The sequence below is a fragment of the Columba livia genome, chromosome 10 (genome assembly GCF_036013475.1).
Source record: "Columba livia isolate bColLiv1 breed racing homer chromosome 10, bColLiv1.pat.W.v2, whole genome shotgun sequence".
NCBI lineage: Eukaryota > Metazoa > Chordata > Aves > Columbiformes > Columbidae > Columba > Columba livia.
Genome location: NC_088611.1, coordinates 19,976,974 through 19,993,765, shown reverse-complemented (window position 1 = coordinate 19,993,765; position 16,792 = coordinate 19,976,974). Strand labels below are relative to the sequence as shown.

Genomic DNA, 16,792 nt, shown 5'->3' with positions numbered 1-16,792 from the left:
TAAGACAAGGGGCAATGGGTTCAAACTGGAACACAAGAGGTTCCGCTTAAATTTGAGAAGAAACTTGTTCCCAGTGAGGGTGGCAGAGCCTGGCCCAGGCTGCCCAGGGAGGTTGTGGAGTCTCCTCTGCAGACATTCCAACCCGCCTGGACATGTTCCTGTGTAACCTCATCTGGGTGTTCCTGCTCCATGGGGGGATTGCACTGGATGAGCTTTCTAGGTCCCTTCCAACCACTGACATTCTGGGATTCTGGGAAGTTGCGCTGCCGTGGGCTGCAGAGGAGAGGCCGGCGAGGACCCCCCCCCCCACCCGCGCTGCTTCGCCCTCAGGTGAGTCCTGGCCCCCCCATTGCCCCCGTACTCGCGTTTCATGGGGTCCCCAGTCCCCACTGCACCATGGCCGCTTTAAGCCCCCGCCCCTTGCGCGGCATCGCCCTTTTAAGAATAGGCGGCGGGCGGGGCGGCTCCGCCCCCTCTCCCCTCCCCCGGTCCCTCGGGCGCCCCCTGCAGGCGGCGCTCGGCCGCTCCCGTTTCCCCTCCCGGTTGCGGGCGGGCGGGCGTGCGCGTGCGTGCGCGCGGCGGCGGGGGCGCGCGCGGCGGGCGGCGTTCCGTCGGGGCCCCGCGCGCCGCCGTCCCATTCATGCGGGGCAGCGGCGGCGGCGCGAGCGAGGCGGGCGCGGAGCCCCGGGCGGCGGCGGCGGGGGGGGGAGGCGGGTGCGGAGGAGGCGGCGGAGGAGGAGGAGGAGGAAGAGGAGGACGCGGCGGCGACGGCCCGGCGGGCGGCTCGGTGTGGAATGCAATTATGGCTGGCACGGCGGAGGCGAGCGGGGACCGGAGCCGTGAGTAACCCGGTTGCAACTTTCCTCCGCGGCGCGTGCCTTTATGCGCCCGATCGGTTGATTTGGTACAAATACGCCGATTTGGCTTTGTTGCCCTTCCCCGCTAAAAAAAGAAAAAACACACGGTGGCGGAGAAACGGGGGCTGGCCCGGGCAGGGCAGCGGCGGCCCCATGGTGGGGGCGGCCGGGCTGGGCTGGGCTGGGCCGGGCCGGCGCCGCGCTGCTGCCGCCCCGGGCCAGCCCCGCATTGCGCCCCGCGGCTCCGGGAGCGCGGCCGCGGGAGCCGCCTCCCGCGGGGGGGCACAAAACCCCAGCGGGAACCGAACCTTTATCCACCCCGCGCTGTTTTCGCAGTGGGGTGCTGGGGACCGGGCAGGTGCGGTCTGGACCGGGCGGGGGCCGCCTCCCTGCTCCGAGCTCCTCGGGCCGGGCCGTTCCGCGGGGTGCCGGGGCCGGGGGTGCCTCCTGGCCGCCTCCCTGCAGCCCCGGCTCTCGGCGGGGTTTGCTTCCCTGGCGAGCCCATCATCCCCTTGCCCACCCGAGTCCGGTACCGCTGGAATCATGAGCCGGGCGCAGCCTTTCCCGGGGCTCGCCGCTTTGGATCCCCGCATCCGCCCTGCCCTGCATCCGCGCTGCCAGCCCTGCATCGTGCTGCCCCGCATCGTGCTGCCCCACATCTGTGCTCGCATCCCCGCATCTCCCCTGCTCCGCATCTGTGCTGCCATCCCTGCTTCTTTGCATCCCCGCATCTTCGCGTCCCCCCATCTTCTTCACATCCTCACATCCTCCCTGCCCCACATCTACACTGCCATCCCCACTTCTTCGCATCGCGCCGGGGCGCGGTGCGCGGCATCCAGGCAGGGCTCGCCCCGACACCCGCAGAGCCGCCGTTCTCCCCGCGTTTCCCTTTCCCCAGCAGCCGGCTCGGGTTTGCAGGGCGCTCGGTGGGATGGCTGCCGTCGCCCTCGGTACCGTCGTTACTATTGTGATCGTGTTGTAGTTTCGCAGAGCCTGAGCACCTCTCCGAGCGAGGCGTGGGCGGCTGCGATACCTGTGTGCAGGGCTGCGTGCCCGCTGTGCGCCCGCCGTCTCCGATATTAACGTGGAAGGTGGCAAATGAAGCTGGGCTGCACGTTTGGTGTCCCTTACCCCTCTGCCTTTCCCGTTTCTGCCCTGCAAACACACACGGCAGATCCGGCGTGTAAGCAGGGAGGGATTTGCAAAATCTCAGTGGCATGCTGAAATAAATCCCGAAATCCCTTCTTCTCCCTTGTCCTCCTTGCGGGGAAATTCTTCCTTCTGCCCCTGGCTGAGCGCCGGGGTGGGGGGAGCCAGGGAAGGGGGCTGGTGTGTAAACAGGGCTTAACATGAAGGTCACTGGTTAAAGAGGAGATGGATGGGAGAGAAAAGACAGGCATTAACCTCACTTGTTAGCTCTCCCCTTCCTCCTCCTTTGGGGAGGACAAAACAAAAGCAGAACCTGCTAACGGGGGGATGAACATTCATGATCCTTCTCATATGCTCTGGGACACGGAAGGGAGAAAAGTTGGGCAGATGAGCCGCCTTTCCGAAGCTGCTTTTCCTCTGGTTTGCGAGAAAATCCCTTTTTGCTGAGCGAGGGCTGTGTCGGGGAGAATTACCAGCCTTTCGCTGCATTTCTTTTATTTTTTTTTCTATTTCTTTTGTGTGTGTGGCTGCAAGGAAAGAAAAAAAAAAAGAGGAGCTGAGGCTATTGACTACATCAAAGGTTATCCATTTGAAAACACCATTTTCCTCTGAACAGCGGCTAATTGCTTCCTGAACAATCTCAGGGTCTTTTGTATATACTCAGTGGGTAAAATGAGTGACTCGATGTCTCTCTCTCAAGACACTGGTGACCGAGCCGGGTGGAAAGGTGGAGAAGCCAAGGAAGAGCAGCAGGGCAGAAGCCTCTGGGAGGGTGCACGGATAAATTCTTAAGCGGCTGCGTAGGGGGGAAGGTTTTTGCCGCTCGCCGCGGCACGGGCTGCCGGTGCCCGTGGGTGCCGGCGCGGGAAGCGGTGTGGCAGCACGGGGCCGTGAGGAAGGCTGGTAAGGAAGTTTGGATTCAAAATACCCGATCGTGCGGGGAAGGAGGGACTGGGATCCGGCGCTTCCCATCTGCCTGTGGCTTCGGCTGCCGGTGCCGCTGCTCCGTGAGCCGGGATGTGCCGCTTCCCCAGGGGCTGCGGGCGGCTGCGCCGGGGGCTGGCTGGCTCCGGCACCATTGGGTGGCCCAGCTTTCTGCAGCTGGTACCCCAGAGATTAAAGTTTCGGTGGCGTTGTTTTTGTTAGCATGGCGATACTGGCACCAGCAAGAGTTTTCCTCTCTCGCCGCTTATATTATTTTTTAGTAGACGCGTTGGATTTAGAGTGAAGCGCAGGCATCTGCCTTCTCGCACGCCCGCGCTGCGCACGGAGCCGTGGAGAAGAGCGCTTGTGCCTCTCCGGCACACAAAGCCCTTTTCCCGTGCGAGGCGCAGGGCCCTGCCAGAGATAAACAAACTCCGGCGGAGACCGAGGGCCACGCCGGCGGCTCCGGGCGAGCGCTGTTTCGCCGGAGCCTTGCGCAGCCGAAATGGAAGAGGGTAATAAAAGCGGCGCTGCTGCGTGCTGGCAGGGCTGCCTCCCCTCCTCCATCCCACAGCAGCCGGGGCCAGCCCCTGCCCCTCTCCCCGGGTGGAAATGTCACGCCAGGCTATTTATTTTGGTGAATTCGCTGTGTTCGACATCCGTTGAACAAAGGGAAGGATCTGGCCCTGGGATCGGACTTAATGGGGGAAAGTTATACGTGTCTATTCTTTGGGTTGAGTGTGGGTCAGGGCCTTTGTTGCTGCCTGCCGTGCTCTCGGCTGGAGCACCCACCACCGGGAGAGCCGGGAATTTTGGGGCAGAGGAACCTGGTGCTGGCCCTGCAGCCCGCGGGCAGCCTGCTCACAGCATCGGGCTTCTGCTGCATCCCGCGGGGCTTTGTCGACTGCCTCGGTGTTCCAGTGCTGTGGTCGTTTCTGTCTGCAGGGATGGGTCAGTCTGTGTTTTGGTGCTGCTGGCACAGCAGAAGGAAGGTGGACTGTGGAAGAGGCAGGGCTGTGACGGTGCTGCCGTCTCTCTGTGTGGTCACCCCGAATAAAAACCCACACATCGTCCTTGCTGACTGTAAGCTTGGATTTCACATTGACCTGGGCTGGTGGGACATACGCTTGGAGATTTTGGGTTGCTAATCTCTGTGATCCATCGATGCCTCCTCCAGATTGTGTCTTTAGATGCCTGGGTGCTATGTGCAAGGCACCAGTGGGCACAGGGCTCCTGGCCAGTGTTGGGCTGGTGAACGGCTCAGGGGTGTTCTGAATGTGTGGAGGAATGCCCAAGGGCTGGGAATCATGAGGAATGGGGAGCTTGGTTCAGCATGGTCCCAATCCCTTACCCCTCCTGGGCTTGGTCTGGGGTCCCTTTTCCCAGTAAGGCGCTGGGTGCTGCGGTCCCATGTGAGCTGGGTGGGAGCGAGTGTTTGCTTCTCTCCGGCTCTGCGGTGGCTGATTTGGTGGGGACAACCAGCTTGCTCTTGGGCTGTAGCCCATGGCATGTTCTGGGCAGTGCTGTGGGGAATGTGCCACTACAAATTGGTGGTGTGTGGTGAGAACACATGTTCTGACAGCGTCTCTGACCTGCAGCCTCAGCCATGCCCCTCTTACTCTCCTGGCCAGGATGCAGCATGGAAGCCACGTAGATACCCCAGCATGATTCTCCAGCTACGCTTGGAAGCCAAGTTCAAGCAAACATCTTGTGTATCATGGAGGAGAAAAGCTCCAGCCGATAAATCCTGATGGTTTCCACGTTGTGTAGCCAAAACACACATTTCCCACCAGCTTGTCTGAGCGCGGCCGTGCACGGGGCAGTGTCCTTGTTTGCCTTGCTTCCCTGGCCATCCCATGGCCGCCTCCAGCCCTTGTTCCAGGTGGAAGCCACCACTTAAAGCTCTGAATTCAAAACATTTAGAAGTTTATTTTCCCTGCAGCCAAGGCTTGGCAAGCCTCCTCCTTGTTGCTGGTGTGCAAACTCCACATCCATGCTGTCAGGCTTGCGCTCCTCAAGCACTTTTGCACCTTTCTTCTTCTGAAGCCTCCTTGCGTGGTGCAAGATGGACTATTTTGGGTGACCCCCGCATTCCTATGGTGCAGGGTGGTTTTCTGTGACAGGACCTGCGTTCACCCTGGCCCTATGGGCTGCAGTTTCCTGGTCCCCCTGTTTGTCACCTGAACCGCAGACATTTGTTATCTCTGGGGTCAATTTGGGTGCAAGCAAAGCTGCACGATCCTCTTTGCTTCTTGAGCTGAGCTTGTGAGAGCTTTCACTGGAGAAAGTGCCCGGGGTGAGGGCATGGCAGGGACGTGGGACAGGCTGCAGGGATCTGGGTGACCTGCCATGCAGGGACCATCTCCTCCCCATGTCCCCTCACATCCCCAGGGCTGGGCGCCCGCCTCCCCATCTCGAGCATCCCGCAATCCGCTGGCCAACTTGGCACAGAGACCCAGGAGCGGTAATAATCCAATTTGGGCAGTTTAGCTGCACTTTGCTATCCGTGCTGCTGGCCGGAGCTCGGGAGCTTTAATCCAGCTAATGACCCCGTCTTCGGGGGTTGAGTAACCAAGAACCATTTGCTTGATTTAGTTTTCCTTTCTGTCGGTGGACGATGGAGCCTGAGGCTGTTTCTGAGTCCTGTCCCTGCTATTGGGGTTGGTTTCCAGGTGTAGGTACGTGTAAGGACTGGAGGGCGAGGGCAATGCAATGCATGGACACTGCAATCTGTGCTTTCCCTTCGGGAGATGCTTCCTTCCCCCTTCCCTTTTTCCATCTGCTCCCCTTCTTTTTCTGGTGAAGATAAACCGGAGCTGTTTTGCAACATACTATTATTTTCAGGAAGGCAAGCCAAGAAAAATAAAGCCTCTCTCTTCCTTCGGTTGCCTACTGTTTAATGTACAAAATACAGGGGTGGTAATTGCATTAAAATGTATATAATTATACTGGAGGGAGAAAAAAAAATAATCTCGCTAATTGCACGGGTGTTTTGAACTGATAAATGTCGAGCGGTTCGCGTTTTCTTGGGAGTTTGGTGGCGCAGAGATGCGCTCTGGTGCATGAGGGGTTAGGAGCAGGGTTGGTTTCCTACCATTACTAGGATGCTCTAAACCTCTCTGGGGTAGCGCCGGTGGCGTCCGGGGCCCGATCCTCTGCTACCGCAGAGGATCGGGCCCCGGACGCCACCGGCGCTACCCCCGTCCAGGTAAATCTCAGCATCATTTGTAGGAGCTCGGTGAGTCCCTTTGCTTTATGCTCTTAGTTAAGCAACTGCTTGTGTGTCAAAATACCCACGCTCTTGCAGAGGTAAATCCCTGGTGAGAAGAGCAGCAGATTCCTGCTGCTGCTCGAGTCGGTGGGGAGATATTTCCTGCGTGATGCAGCCCCGTGTCCAGGGGCTGTTTCCCACCCCTCGCAATTAACATTGTGTGGGTGCAAGCGGGTGGTGCTGCTGGTGTCCAACCCCACGGGCAGGGTGGGAGGAAGGATGGTCTCGCCTTTCCAGCGATGTGATGTGAAAAACACGTTTCCTCCCGCCAATGCCGACCCCGTCAGAGCCGCCGATAACATCGCGGGTAATTATAATGGCAATAAGTTGTTTGGTTTGTGCGGGCGGCCGTGCTCGGTGGATGGGAGGCTGCTTCACTCTTCCTGTGCAGACTGTTGGTTTCAACAGGGGAAGAGGAAAATCCAAAAATATTTTAGGAGTTTAAAAATAACCCTTGAGCGTGGCCGGAGGGCAGGATGTTTCGCAGAATCGTGTTCCTTGCTGGTCCCAGTCCAGCCCTGTGGCCCTCGGAAGGGTTTGCTGGGCGGTGTTAAGCCCTGTCTTGTTGTTTTGGACTTGCTGTCTGTCTTTGGGAGCTGGAGGGGTCCAGGAGCCGCCCCTGGGTTTTGGTTTTTGTGCTCGGTGGGTCAGGCTACTTTGTACCTGAGCGGTGGCAGAGCCAGGGTGTGTGCTCAAGCTTATATCTGCTGAGGCCTCCGTAACCGTATAACACTTAAAATCCGTTCCTCAGCACCGCAGCATTGTGTTCCCTCCACCCCCATCTCCTCCTCGGTGTTTTTTGTTCCTAGAAGTGCTGGCAGGATCCCTGCCTGAGGCTGCATATCTCGGGGTCTGGCTCCTGGATGGCTCCATCCTTCCTGGAGTCACAGGGGCTCTCCCCTCTCTGGCGGGACCAGAATCAGCCTGACGAGCCCTTCTGAAAGTCAAGAACCTGTTTTTTTTCAGGCTGATGTCATCGGGAAGAAATGGGGGAGGAGGAAGGCAGGAAGGCAGCGCCGCTTCCGAAGGAGAGCCGCTGCCGAGCCCGTGACGCCACCGGCAGCCCCAGCTTCCACCAACACCCGCTGCCGTTCCTGATGATCGGCACGGCGGTGCCCACGGGCTCACTGGCACGCGTGGGACAGGTCCTGCTCCCACAGCCTTGTGCTGGCGTGGGGGAGAGGCGGGAGGGAGGGATGCGCCTGTGCCAGGGGGTCTTTTGGCTGGCCGGGTGTGCCGTGCTCGGCTCCTGGCTCTCCATGGGGTGACGGCACTCCTGGAGCCGCCATCCAGCCACCTTCATTAGCAGAAAGTGGATTTTTGGCAGCGGTGCTTGGACAACCCTCCCAGCGCAGGCAGCTGCCTCCTCGGTTTTGCGGTGAACAGGCAGATCCGTGATGCCGGGGCCTGTTGGGGTCTTGGCCCCTCGTGCACGGTGTCAGCGTGAGCAGCCTCGCGGGTTGGGGCTGCAGCCAGGGTCTGCGGGGAGGAGAAGCAGCCTTGCTGCACCCACGCTTATAGAGTTGTAGAACGTCCCGAGTTGGAAGGGACCTACAAGGATCATCGAGTCCAACTCCTGTCCCTGCACAGGACACCCCACAGTTCACACCATGTGTCTGAGAGTGTTGTCCAGTCTTTTCTTGAACACTGTCAGGCTTGGGGCTGTGACACCTCCCTGGGGAGCCTGTTCAGTGCCCAGCACCCTCTCCGTGAAGAACCTTTTCCTCATGTCCAACGCGAACTTTTTATCGGACACCCTGCACCCATTATGCTGCGGATGAAGCCCCCGTCAGTCTCTCGGGGCACAGTTTCCCCTGTGGTGGTTGTTGTGAGGAAGCTTTCGGGCTCTTCCCCTTCCCCTCACTGCTGAGTGAGGTTCCACTAAGCTCTCCGGTTGTCTCGCTGCCCTACCTTGAGCAAATAAAACGTGGGGCCATGCTGAGCTGGGACCTGAGCCAATTCCAACTGCTGGTGCTTGGGGAGCATGACTGGGACGGCGGGAAGGGAAGGACGGAGGCTGGGGGGAAGCAAAGGCAGGTACTGCTTGGGGTTTAGCTTGGGAAACCTCATCTGGAGAAGTTTTGTGGTCTGTTTTAATGGGAACTAACTCAGTTGCGTTCAGCTTGCTACGTGACGGTGCAAGTGCTGGTGTCAGCATGGAGGCCGGGCAGGAGGTTGGGAATTTCAGATGAAACCCCAGCCCCAGAGTCCAGCAGCCATGGGTACTCCTGTGGGGGCGCCTCCTTGCAAAGAAGGAGCTCCCCGGGTTCCCTTGGAGGTTTTGGGGAAGCGCAGCTCTGCCACTGGCCTTGTGGAGGTGATCAGGAGGTGTGTGTGTGGTTTTGAAAGGGGAAAACAGCCTGGAGAGCCGGGCTGGATGAGGGACATTGATCTGGAGAGAGTCAGGTCATCGGCTTGTGTGCATGGCTGCACTAGCCTGGTGGAGGATGTGGAGCCGTGGGTTTGGGAGCGAAGAGCATTGTGTTATGCCACAGGGAGGGAGATCAAACAAGGGAAAGATGCTGGTGGCCAAATGACCTTTTGTTGGACTTTTTTGGCTGTTGGTAAACCTGGCTCATATGTGACTTTTTGGGTTTCTGCAGGTCCAGCTGCACCCAGGTGACCTCTGCCAACAGGGCTGGTGTTTGGGGTGTTTACGTGGGGCAATGGACAGATGGGACCAGGGTCTGGAGTGCCTGAGCCAAAGCCAAGGTGGAAGGTGGTTTTCAGGAGACTTGGTCTGGACTTCTTTGCTCTGAATCTGGGGAGAAAATGTTGTTAATTGATCCTGGTTGAGGTGGTAAAATTCACATCAGTCTGGGGCTTGAAGCCAGAAGCCGGCCCAGGTGTTGAGAGTAGGAAGTCCTGTAGTTGTGGTCCTGGCACCTTGGGTCAGGGTCTGCGGTGTGATGAGAGGTGCAAAGGGGTTCGGGGTTTTGCTCCATATGTGCTGATGGACAAATGTTCTGAGGCAGGATGGGGAGGCAGCAGGCTGTGTCCTCTGCGGATGCTCAGCCATGGGCTGTGCCTTGGTTTCCATCCCAGGCATTTCTTGGATCCAGGTCTTTATGTTTTTCCTTCTGCCGTAGGAGCTCAAGTGAAGGATGGGGTGCACTCTCCTCCTGGGAAGTACACATCTAGCTTATGCGTCTCATATAGAAAGCCTCTTGGCAATCCTTGTGTGGTCCCTACGTGGACTTCAATACCCAGATGAGTTGCAAGAATAGCATAGAATCATTGTGGTTTAAGAGACCCTTAAGATCATCGAGTCCAGAGGACAGCCTTGCACTTCTGGCATAGCTGAGTGGAGTTGGCGAACACATTTAAGGTCCCAGTCCATGCCTGGTTTCCACAGCAGGGACAAGCTGTCCTGGGCAGGACCCGCTGGGACTGTCCTTGCGTGCCTCTGTGCCTTGGGATGGTCATTTGGGGGAAGCCGGCGTTTCCACCTCAGAAATGCTGGTGATCCCGTTTGGGAACAGCTCTCGGCAGGGCAGCGTGCAGCCTCTTGATGGCGAGAGCACGTGGTGGCCGCAGAGCTGTTCTCCTTGGCGTGATGTCACTTCTCACAGAGGACCAGGGAAGGGGAATTGCACTCTTGAGAAATGCTATTTAATTTCCTTGCTACTTATTCTTCTATGCCCTTTTTTGCTGAGGGTCAAGTTTCTTGTTGAAGCCCCTGGGCAGTAGGTGGCTGCTTCTGCTCGTCATGTTTCTCAGGGCAGAAGAGGTGGAATTCCTTGCTCAGAAGATCCTTGCAGGGCAGGAGTGGAAGCTGCTGTGCCACATGTGCAGGACAGGACACGGTCCTCAGCCCCTGCCCAGGAAGATGCTAAAGATATTCCTGGTGCAGGGGGTAGTAATGGAGATTGGAGCTGGGCAGCTTCAGAGCTCACCATTGATTTCATCAGGGTGTGGTTCGAACCAGGGATAAGATTTGTAATGATTTAACTCGCCTGCTAGGGAGAGACAACGGCTCAATAGTTTTTAATGACTGTGTGCAGTGAAGGAAGGAGTTAAAGTTTAGCCTTGTTGCAGGCGATTGCATATGTAGTGCAGCTCTAACTCGGTACCACCACCAGCCTTTCCTCATTGTTGCAAGGCTTTTCCCAGGCAGATGAACCTAAAAATACACCAGCTGTATGGTGAGGCTGACTCTCCTGTGGCCTGTGGGCTTTTCTCCCCCCCCCAGATTATCTCCCCTCTCTCCCTTTTGCTAATTACTGGCAGCTCAGCAGCTTGGGCGTTTGAAAATGGAGCCCGTTCCTTCTCCTAGGGCTGAGAGCAGCGAGTGACTTGGAGAGATTGCAGGTAAAGACCCACTAAATGCCATTTTCCCTTTTGGGGGTTGGTTATATGGGGGTTTTCGATCCCATTTCTTCACTCTTCCAGCCTCCCTTGCAAAGTACAAGACTGTAAAGCTCCTGGGACAGTTTGCAGATCTCGTCCCACAGCTGGAGAGCAGCTTCTCTCCAAGACAAAATGATGCTTTCTCTAACCCTAGGGGTGCAGACCCGCCTGGGACCCCCCACCCGGCTCCTCGTGGGGATGTGATGTGGGCAATGTGAGCTCACTGGGGTCCTGGTGATGCAGGAGTGGGGACTGCAGGTGTGTCTGTGGGTGCCAGATGTGCGCCTCTGTGCTCGTCAGCGTGTTTTAAATCCCACCTTCAGGTGCTTCTGCAAGGGCTGCCGCTTTGTATCCTCACCGCCTGTGCTGACTCGGCATCTGTCAGTGCTCTGGACTCGCTGCCTGGACGAGTGGAGAGCTGGTCCTTAACGCTCTGTCCAGTCTTTGCCTTTTAAGGTTAGTTTTTCCATCCCAGTACTCATGCTTTCTGCTCTCAAAAGTGATGATTATTTTCCCAAAGCATGATCTGCCATCCCACACTCAGGTTTCTTGGGGGATGAACGCTGTGGGCCCCTTGCCACCTCTTTGGGAGCGCTCAAGTGGGATGCAGGCATTTATGGGGCAAGCCCATGTTTTTTTGATGAAAGGCTCTTTTGAAGTCGGGGTGCAGGAGTGTTGGCTGGGGCGAGGCGGGCAGCTCCATCCAGGTCACACAGCAGCTGTGACCGTCTCAGCGCGGCCACTTTTGAGGTGAAACCGTGCGCAAACGTCCTTTCTGGCATGGGATGAAAGTGACTGGGGCGGATTTGGCGCTTGCGCAATTGCTTTGTTTCTGGCGGCAGGTTTCCTCCTATACGTTTGTGCATGTGTGTATATATATGTGTGTGTGTGCGCAGAAAACCCCCAGCCCTGCGTGGGGGTGCTTTGTGCTGCAGGATGCTCTGTGCTGCATCTCTTGCCATCCAGGCAAGTGAGATGGGGTGTATTTTTGGTCCTGCTCTCCCAGTTGGCAAGCGTGCAGCCAGGCTTGGGGAATGTATTATTTTATTGCAGGCTGTTTCAGGGCTGGGCTTGACTCCAGGGTGTCTGCTCGGGGTTTTCCGTGCTTTGGGACCGTGGTGTGCACAGTGCAGGTCTTGGTTCCGGGTGGCACTTGCACGTTGGTCCTGGGCTGGGTCCTCCCTGGGGTGAGATGGTATTTGGGTGCAGCCCTGGGGGGTTTGGGTGCCTCATGGTTTAAAGTGCGTGCCAGCGGAGGAGCTGCCCTGCCGTTAGCTGTACCATGACCTCTCCGGGGGGGTGGAGGGGGTGTGACGGGAGGGAAATGCCCTTTGAACCCTGTGCTGCTGCTCCCGTGGGCCGGGAGCTGCTCCGGTGCAGGGCTGCGTGCTGCCCCCACCGCTGGGGGCTTGGACCCCGCTTTAATTTGATCCAGGTCTCAAGTACCCACATCATTTAATACTGAAGAAAGCAGGCAAACTAACCGTTCCTACTTTTTTTTTCTCCTTTAAAATAATTCCTGCGGCTGGTTTCAAGCAGGACAGGACAAAACCCCCGCTGGTGTCAGGGCACTAGGATAAGATGTTGCTGCTAACGTGTCTTTAGGAGCAGAAATTTCGGCCGAGCTCTGCAGAATGTGCTCTCTGTGCTCACCGCAGCTCTGCCTCGCTTTGTTCGTGCCCTGGCTCCTGAGTAGCAATTCCCTACATTAATTTGACAATCTCCTGTAGGCCTTTCTAGCCCCACATCCTGACCTCTGGCTCTCCTACTCCCTAAAACAGAAGTGATGAAGCTGCTGCCACGCTTGTGGCTTTTCGGAGCTAATCGGGAGGTTGTGCCGACAGCGGGGCTTGGTCCTACACCTCCGAGTGGTTTGGGGGCTCATAAACTCTGATCTGGGGTGCTTGTGGTTATGGTCTTACCAACAAGCTTGTAAAAGTGAAGGTGCTGGGCAGCATGGCTGCCCCCGGGCAGTGGTGGGGCTGTGCGCTCTGCGCTCAGAGGCACTCGATGTTGCAAAAGATGGTGGGAACAGGAGACTTAAGACCATGCAGGTGATTTCTGGGATTGGTGGCTTCCTGTTTTGGTGTTCTCCACACCCATGGAGCTTTGTGGCACCTGGCTTTGATCTCTGTGTTGCTCGCTTCCCTTGAGGCTATTGCCTTGGAGGTGGAAGGGAGCAGGGTGGCAAGTTCTTGGGCAGGGGAGAGTTGGTGGATCTGCAGAGAGGGTTTGGAAGTGGTGTGGAGGCTTTGCCCAGTCATCGAATCATGGAATAGTTTGAGTTGAAGGGACCTTCCCAGCTCCCCCAGTGCCCCCCCTGCCATGAGCAGGGACATCTTCACCAGCTCAGGGTGCTCAGAGCCCCGTCCAGCCTGGCCTGGGATGTCTCCAGGGATGGTTCATCCACCACCTCTCTGCCCAACCTGGGCCAGGCTCTCACCACCCTCAGGGCCAACAATTTCTTCCTCATATCCAGCCTGAATCTCCCTCCTTTGGTTTAAAACCATCACCCCTTGTCCTATCGCAACAGACTCTTCTAAAAAGTCTGTCCCCATCTTTGTTACCGTCCCCTTTAAGCACTGGAAGGTGCAATAAGGTCTCCCTGGAGCCTTTTCATGCACTAGGGCCTGGTGTAGCTGGCAGGGCTGCAGGGATGGCTGGGCTGGGCTTGCCCTGGGAAGGAAAGGTTTCATGTTTGTTGGAAGCAGGAGAAGGGGGAAAAAAGCCTCTCCCCTCTGATGTCTCCCTGGCTGGCTCCTTGGCTTGGGAAGGGGGGCAGCAGAACTGAGGATGCTCTATGGGATGTCAGGGTACTGTGTGGTCCAAACGGTGATGATTAAGCCCCCTGAGCCATGTGTGGGGCCTGGCTGGCGGGTCACACAACCCCACGCGGTCTAGGGTGCTGCAGAGCCGCGCTGTCACCACCGGCCATATTTCCTCCTGAGCCACTCCCTGATGGGGATCCTGCCCCTGGTTATCCTGGCTGAGGGCTGAGTCAGAGATGGGTGATAAGGAGAGGGAGGTTCTCCTCCTTCTCTGGCTTATCTGCCATGGCTGGGGTGGGGAACTGCGGGCTGAGCTCGTATCCCAGCTGCAGACCTGGGGAGCGATGGTTCTGCCTTGGGTGGATGGATCGTGATGGTGTCACTGGGATGGGCTTTGTGCTGGCAGGGGGTGTTTGTACCAACCCATGTTACCGAGGGGTGCTTGTGCCTCTGCGAGGGATGGAAAAGATGGAATCGCAGAATCATTTTGGTTGGAAGAAGCCCTCAAAATCATCGAGTCCAGCCATAACCCAGCCCTGGCACTGCCCCATGTCCCTGAGAACCTCATCTCCATCTGTTCAACCCCTTCAGGGATGGTGATTCCAGCACTGCCCTGGGCAGCCTGTTCCAATGCCCCACAGCCCTTTGGGGAAGAAGTGGTTCCCAAGATCCAACCTCAGTCTCCCCTGGCGCAACTTGAGGCGGTTTCCTCTGCTCCTGGCGCTTGTTCCTGGGGAGCAGAGCCCGACCCCCCTGGCTCCAAGCTCCTTTCAGGCAGTTGTTGAGAATGAGAAGGTCGTCCCTCAGCTCCTGTTCTCCAGGCTATAGGGACTGGGATGCATCCAAGGCACTGCTGAGCTGTCTGCCTTGGCTCCCTGTGGCCATCTCCCCACTGCTGGGGATGCAGAGGTCACACAGATGTGGATTTTTGGCTGCCTCCTTGCTGTGCTGTATTACCAAGCCCCAGCTGTGGCACAGCAGCGTGCAGAGCTCTCCATCCTCCCCACCCGCGCCTCCTCATCCCTCCAGAGCCTCTCAAGCCAACTGCCTGATGACTGGCCCCGCGTTCCTTAATGCATATAAATGCCAGAAGGACGTGCTTCTCCTTGCTGTGCCCGCGTGCTCCCCCCATTTCCCCTGCCCCGGGCCCTCCTGGGCTTTGTCAGGCAGGCAGGTGGCAGGGGCGGCAGGCAGCGTGCCGGCGCTGTCGGCTCTCCCAGCTCCTTTAAAAGGTCTGTCCTCTGTGCAGGGGCTCGGGCTGTGCTTCCCGCAAACTAGGGCTTTGCATCTGCGCCCAGTGCTGCTGTGAAGCGGGACAGAAGCAGCGAAGCCGATGGGCTCCTCTTGCAGCTTGTTAGCAGCCATCCCTGGTTAATGCTTTGGTGCTGCTGGTGGTGTTAAAAGCAGGTTGGGGCCAGCTGTGCCCCATCGAGGTGTTTGTATGTGGTAGATGTGCTGGAGTGTATCACCAAGTTGCTGGGAATCATATAATTGCAGGATGTCTTGTGTTGGAAAGGACCCACAAGGATCATCGAGTCCAACTCCTGTCCCTGCACAGGACACCCCACAGGTCACACCGTGTGTCTGAGGACGCTGTCCAGTCTCTTCTTGAACACTGTCAGGCTTGGGGCCGTGACACCTCCCTGGGGAGCCTGTTCCAGTGTCCAGAACTCTCTGGGTGAAGAACCTTTTCCTAATGTCCAACCTGAACCTCTCCTGGCACATCTTCCTGCCGTTCCCTCGGGTCCTGTCATCAGTTGGATGTGCTGGTCTGCTCCAGCCAGCAGCTGCTCTTACCAAGTGGTTTGGGCAGAGGGCAGGGCAGGGTGATGGTCCTTGGAGGGGGCTGGTGGTTGAGGCTCAGATGGTGGGATGTAGCACGTGACAGCGCCTGTGCATGGTGGTCTGTGATCAGGGGGGGTTGTCCTCAGCATCTCCAGGCTCCCCTGGTCTCCTCACCAGGGATGTGTTTTCCTCCAGGGCAGGAGCTGGTAGGGGGTGTTTTGTTATGCAAAGCAGCAAAGTCTCTGCTGGGTGGGGTGTTCTAGGCTTGACCCCATGAAGGAAAGCATCCTAACCTTGCTCTTCTTGTCTTTCTCGCTCTAGGGCTGACTGGACTGGCCGTGCCCACGATGCCCTGAATGCCGAGCGCAGCGGAACCAGAGGAGACTGTGTCCCGTTAGCTTCTCCTCCCTCCCTCATCCCTTTAGTTTGGGTTTGTTTCTATTTATTTTGTGGTTGGGTTTGGGCATGGCCTTGGCCGAATGCGAGGCTGCCGCGATGTGGCTCCTTTGGCTCAAGCACCACTTGTCCATCAACGTTTGGACCTTGCTGCTCTTGGGGAGCACCTGGCTACCGCTGGCGGAAGGCAGCCCCAAGTCTCCCTTTAGGACTTTCCCGGTTACAGACTGGAGCTTGACGCACTTGGTGGTCCACAACAAAACCGGGGAGGTCTACGTGGGGGCTGTCAATCGGATCTACAAGCTCTCCAATAACCTCACGCTCCTGCGGACCCACGTGACGGGGCCTGTGGAGGACAATGAGAAATGTTACCCGCCGCCCAGCGTTCAGTCCTGCCCGCACGGGCTGGTCACCACCAACAACGTGAACAAACTGCTGCTGGTGGACTACTCGGGGAACCGGCTGATTGCCTGCGGCAGTGCCTCCCAGGGTATTTGCCAGTTCCTGCGGCTGGATGACCTCTTCAAGTTGGGTGAGCCCCACCACCGCAAGGAGCACTACCTCTCCAGCGTCAACGAGTCGGGCACCATGTCTGGGGTCATCATCGAGGTGCTGAATGGGCAGAACAAGCTCTTCATTGGGACACCCATTGATGGGAAATCGGAGTACTTCCCCACACTCTCCAGCCGTAAACTGATGGCCAACGAGGAGAACGCGGAGATGTTTGGCTTTGTCTACCAGGATGAGTTTGTCTCCTCCCAGCTCAAGATCCCCTCGGATACACTCTCCAAGTTTCCCACCTTTGACATCTACTACATCTACAGCTTCAGCAGCGAGCAGTTTGTTTACTACCTGACCCTGCAGCTGGACACCCAGCTCACCTCACCCGACTCCACTGGGGAGCAGTTTTTCACCTCCAAGATCGTCCGCCTTTGCGTGGACGACCCCAAGTTCTACTCCTATGTGGAGTTCCCCATCGGTTGTGTGCAGGACGGCATTGAGTACCGCCTGATCCAGGACGCCTACCTGACCAAACCTGGCAAGGCTTTAGCCAAGTACCTGGGCATCTCGGAGCGGGAGGATATCCTCTTCACCATCTTCTCCCAGGGCCAGAAAAACAGGGTTAAGCCTCCTAAGGAGTCTGTGCTCTGCCTCTTCACGTTGAAGAAGATCAAGGATAAGATCAAGGAGCGTATCCAGTCGTGCTACAGAGGGGAAGGGAAGCTCTCACTGCCCTGGCTCTTGAATAAGGAGCTGGGCTGCATCAACTCGGTGAGTTCCTGCTTTTCTCT

General features: G+C 57.6%; 1 protein-coding gene across 2 annotated transcripts in view; it reads left to right on the top strand.

The window, feature by feature from the left end:
* Nucleotides 1-694: 694 nt before the first annotated feature.
* Nucleotides 695-16,792, top strand: part of PLXNA1 (plexin A1) — a 114,766-nt gene continuing 98,668 nt past the window's right edge. For both annotated transcript variants that reach the window (XM_065075649.1, XM_065075648.1), the window contains exons 1-2: nt 695-839; nt 15,426-16,772. In XM_065075649.1, coding sequence (XP_064931721.1) covers nt 15,570-16,772 — 1,203 coding nt within the window. In that variant the 5' untranslated portion in view covers nt 695-839; nt 15,426-15,569. The remainder of the gene's footprint in view (nt 840-15,425; nt 16,773-16,792) is intronic.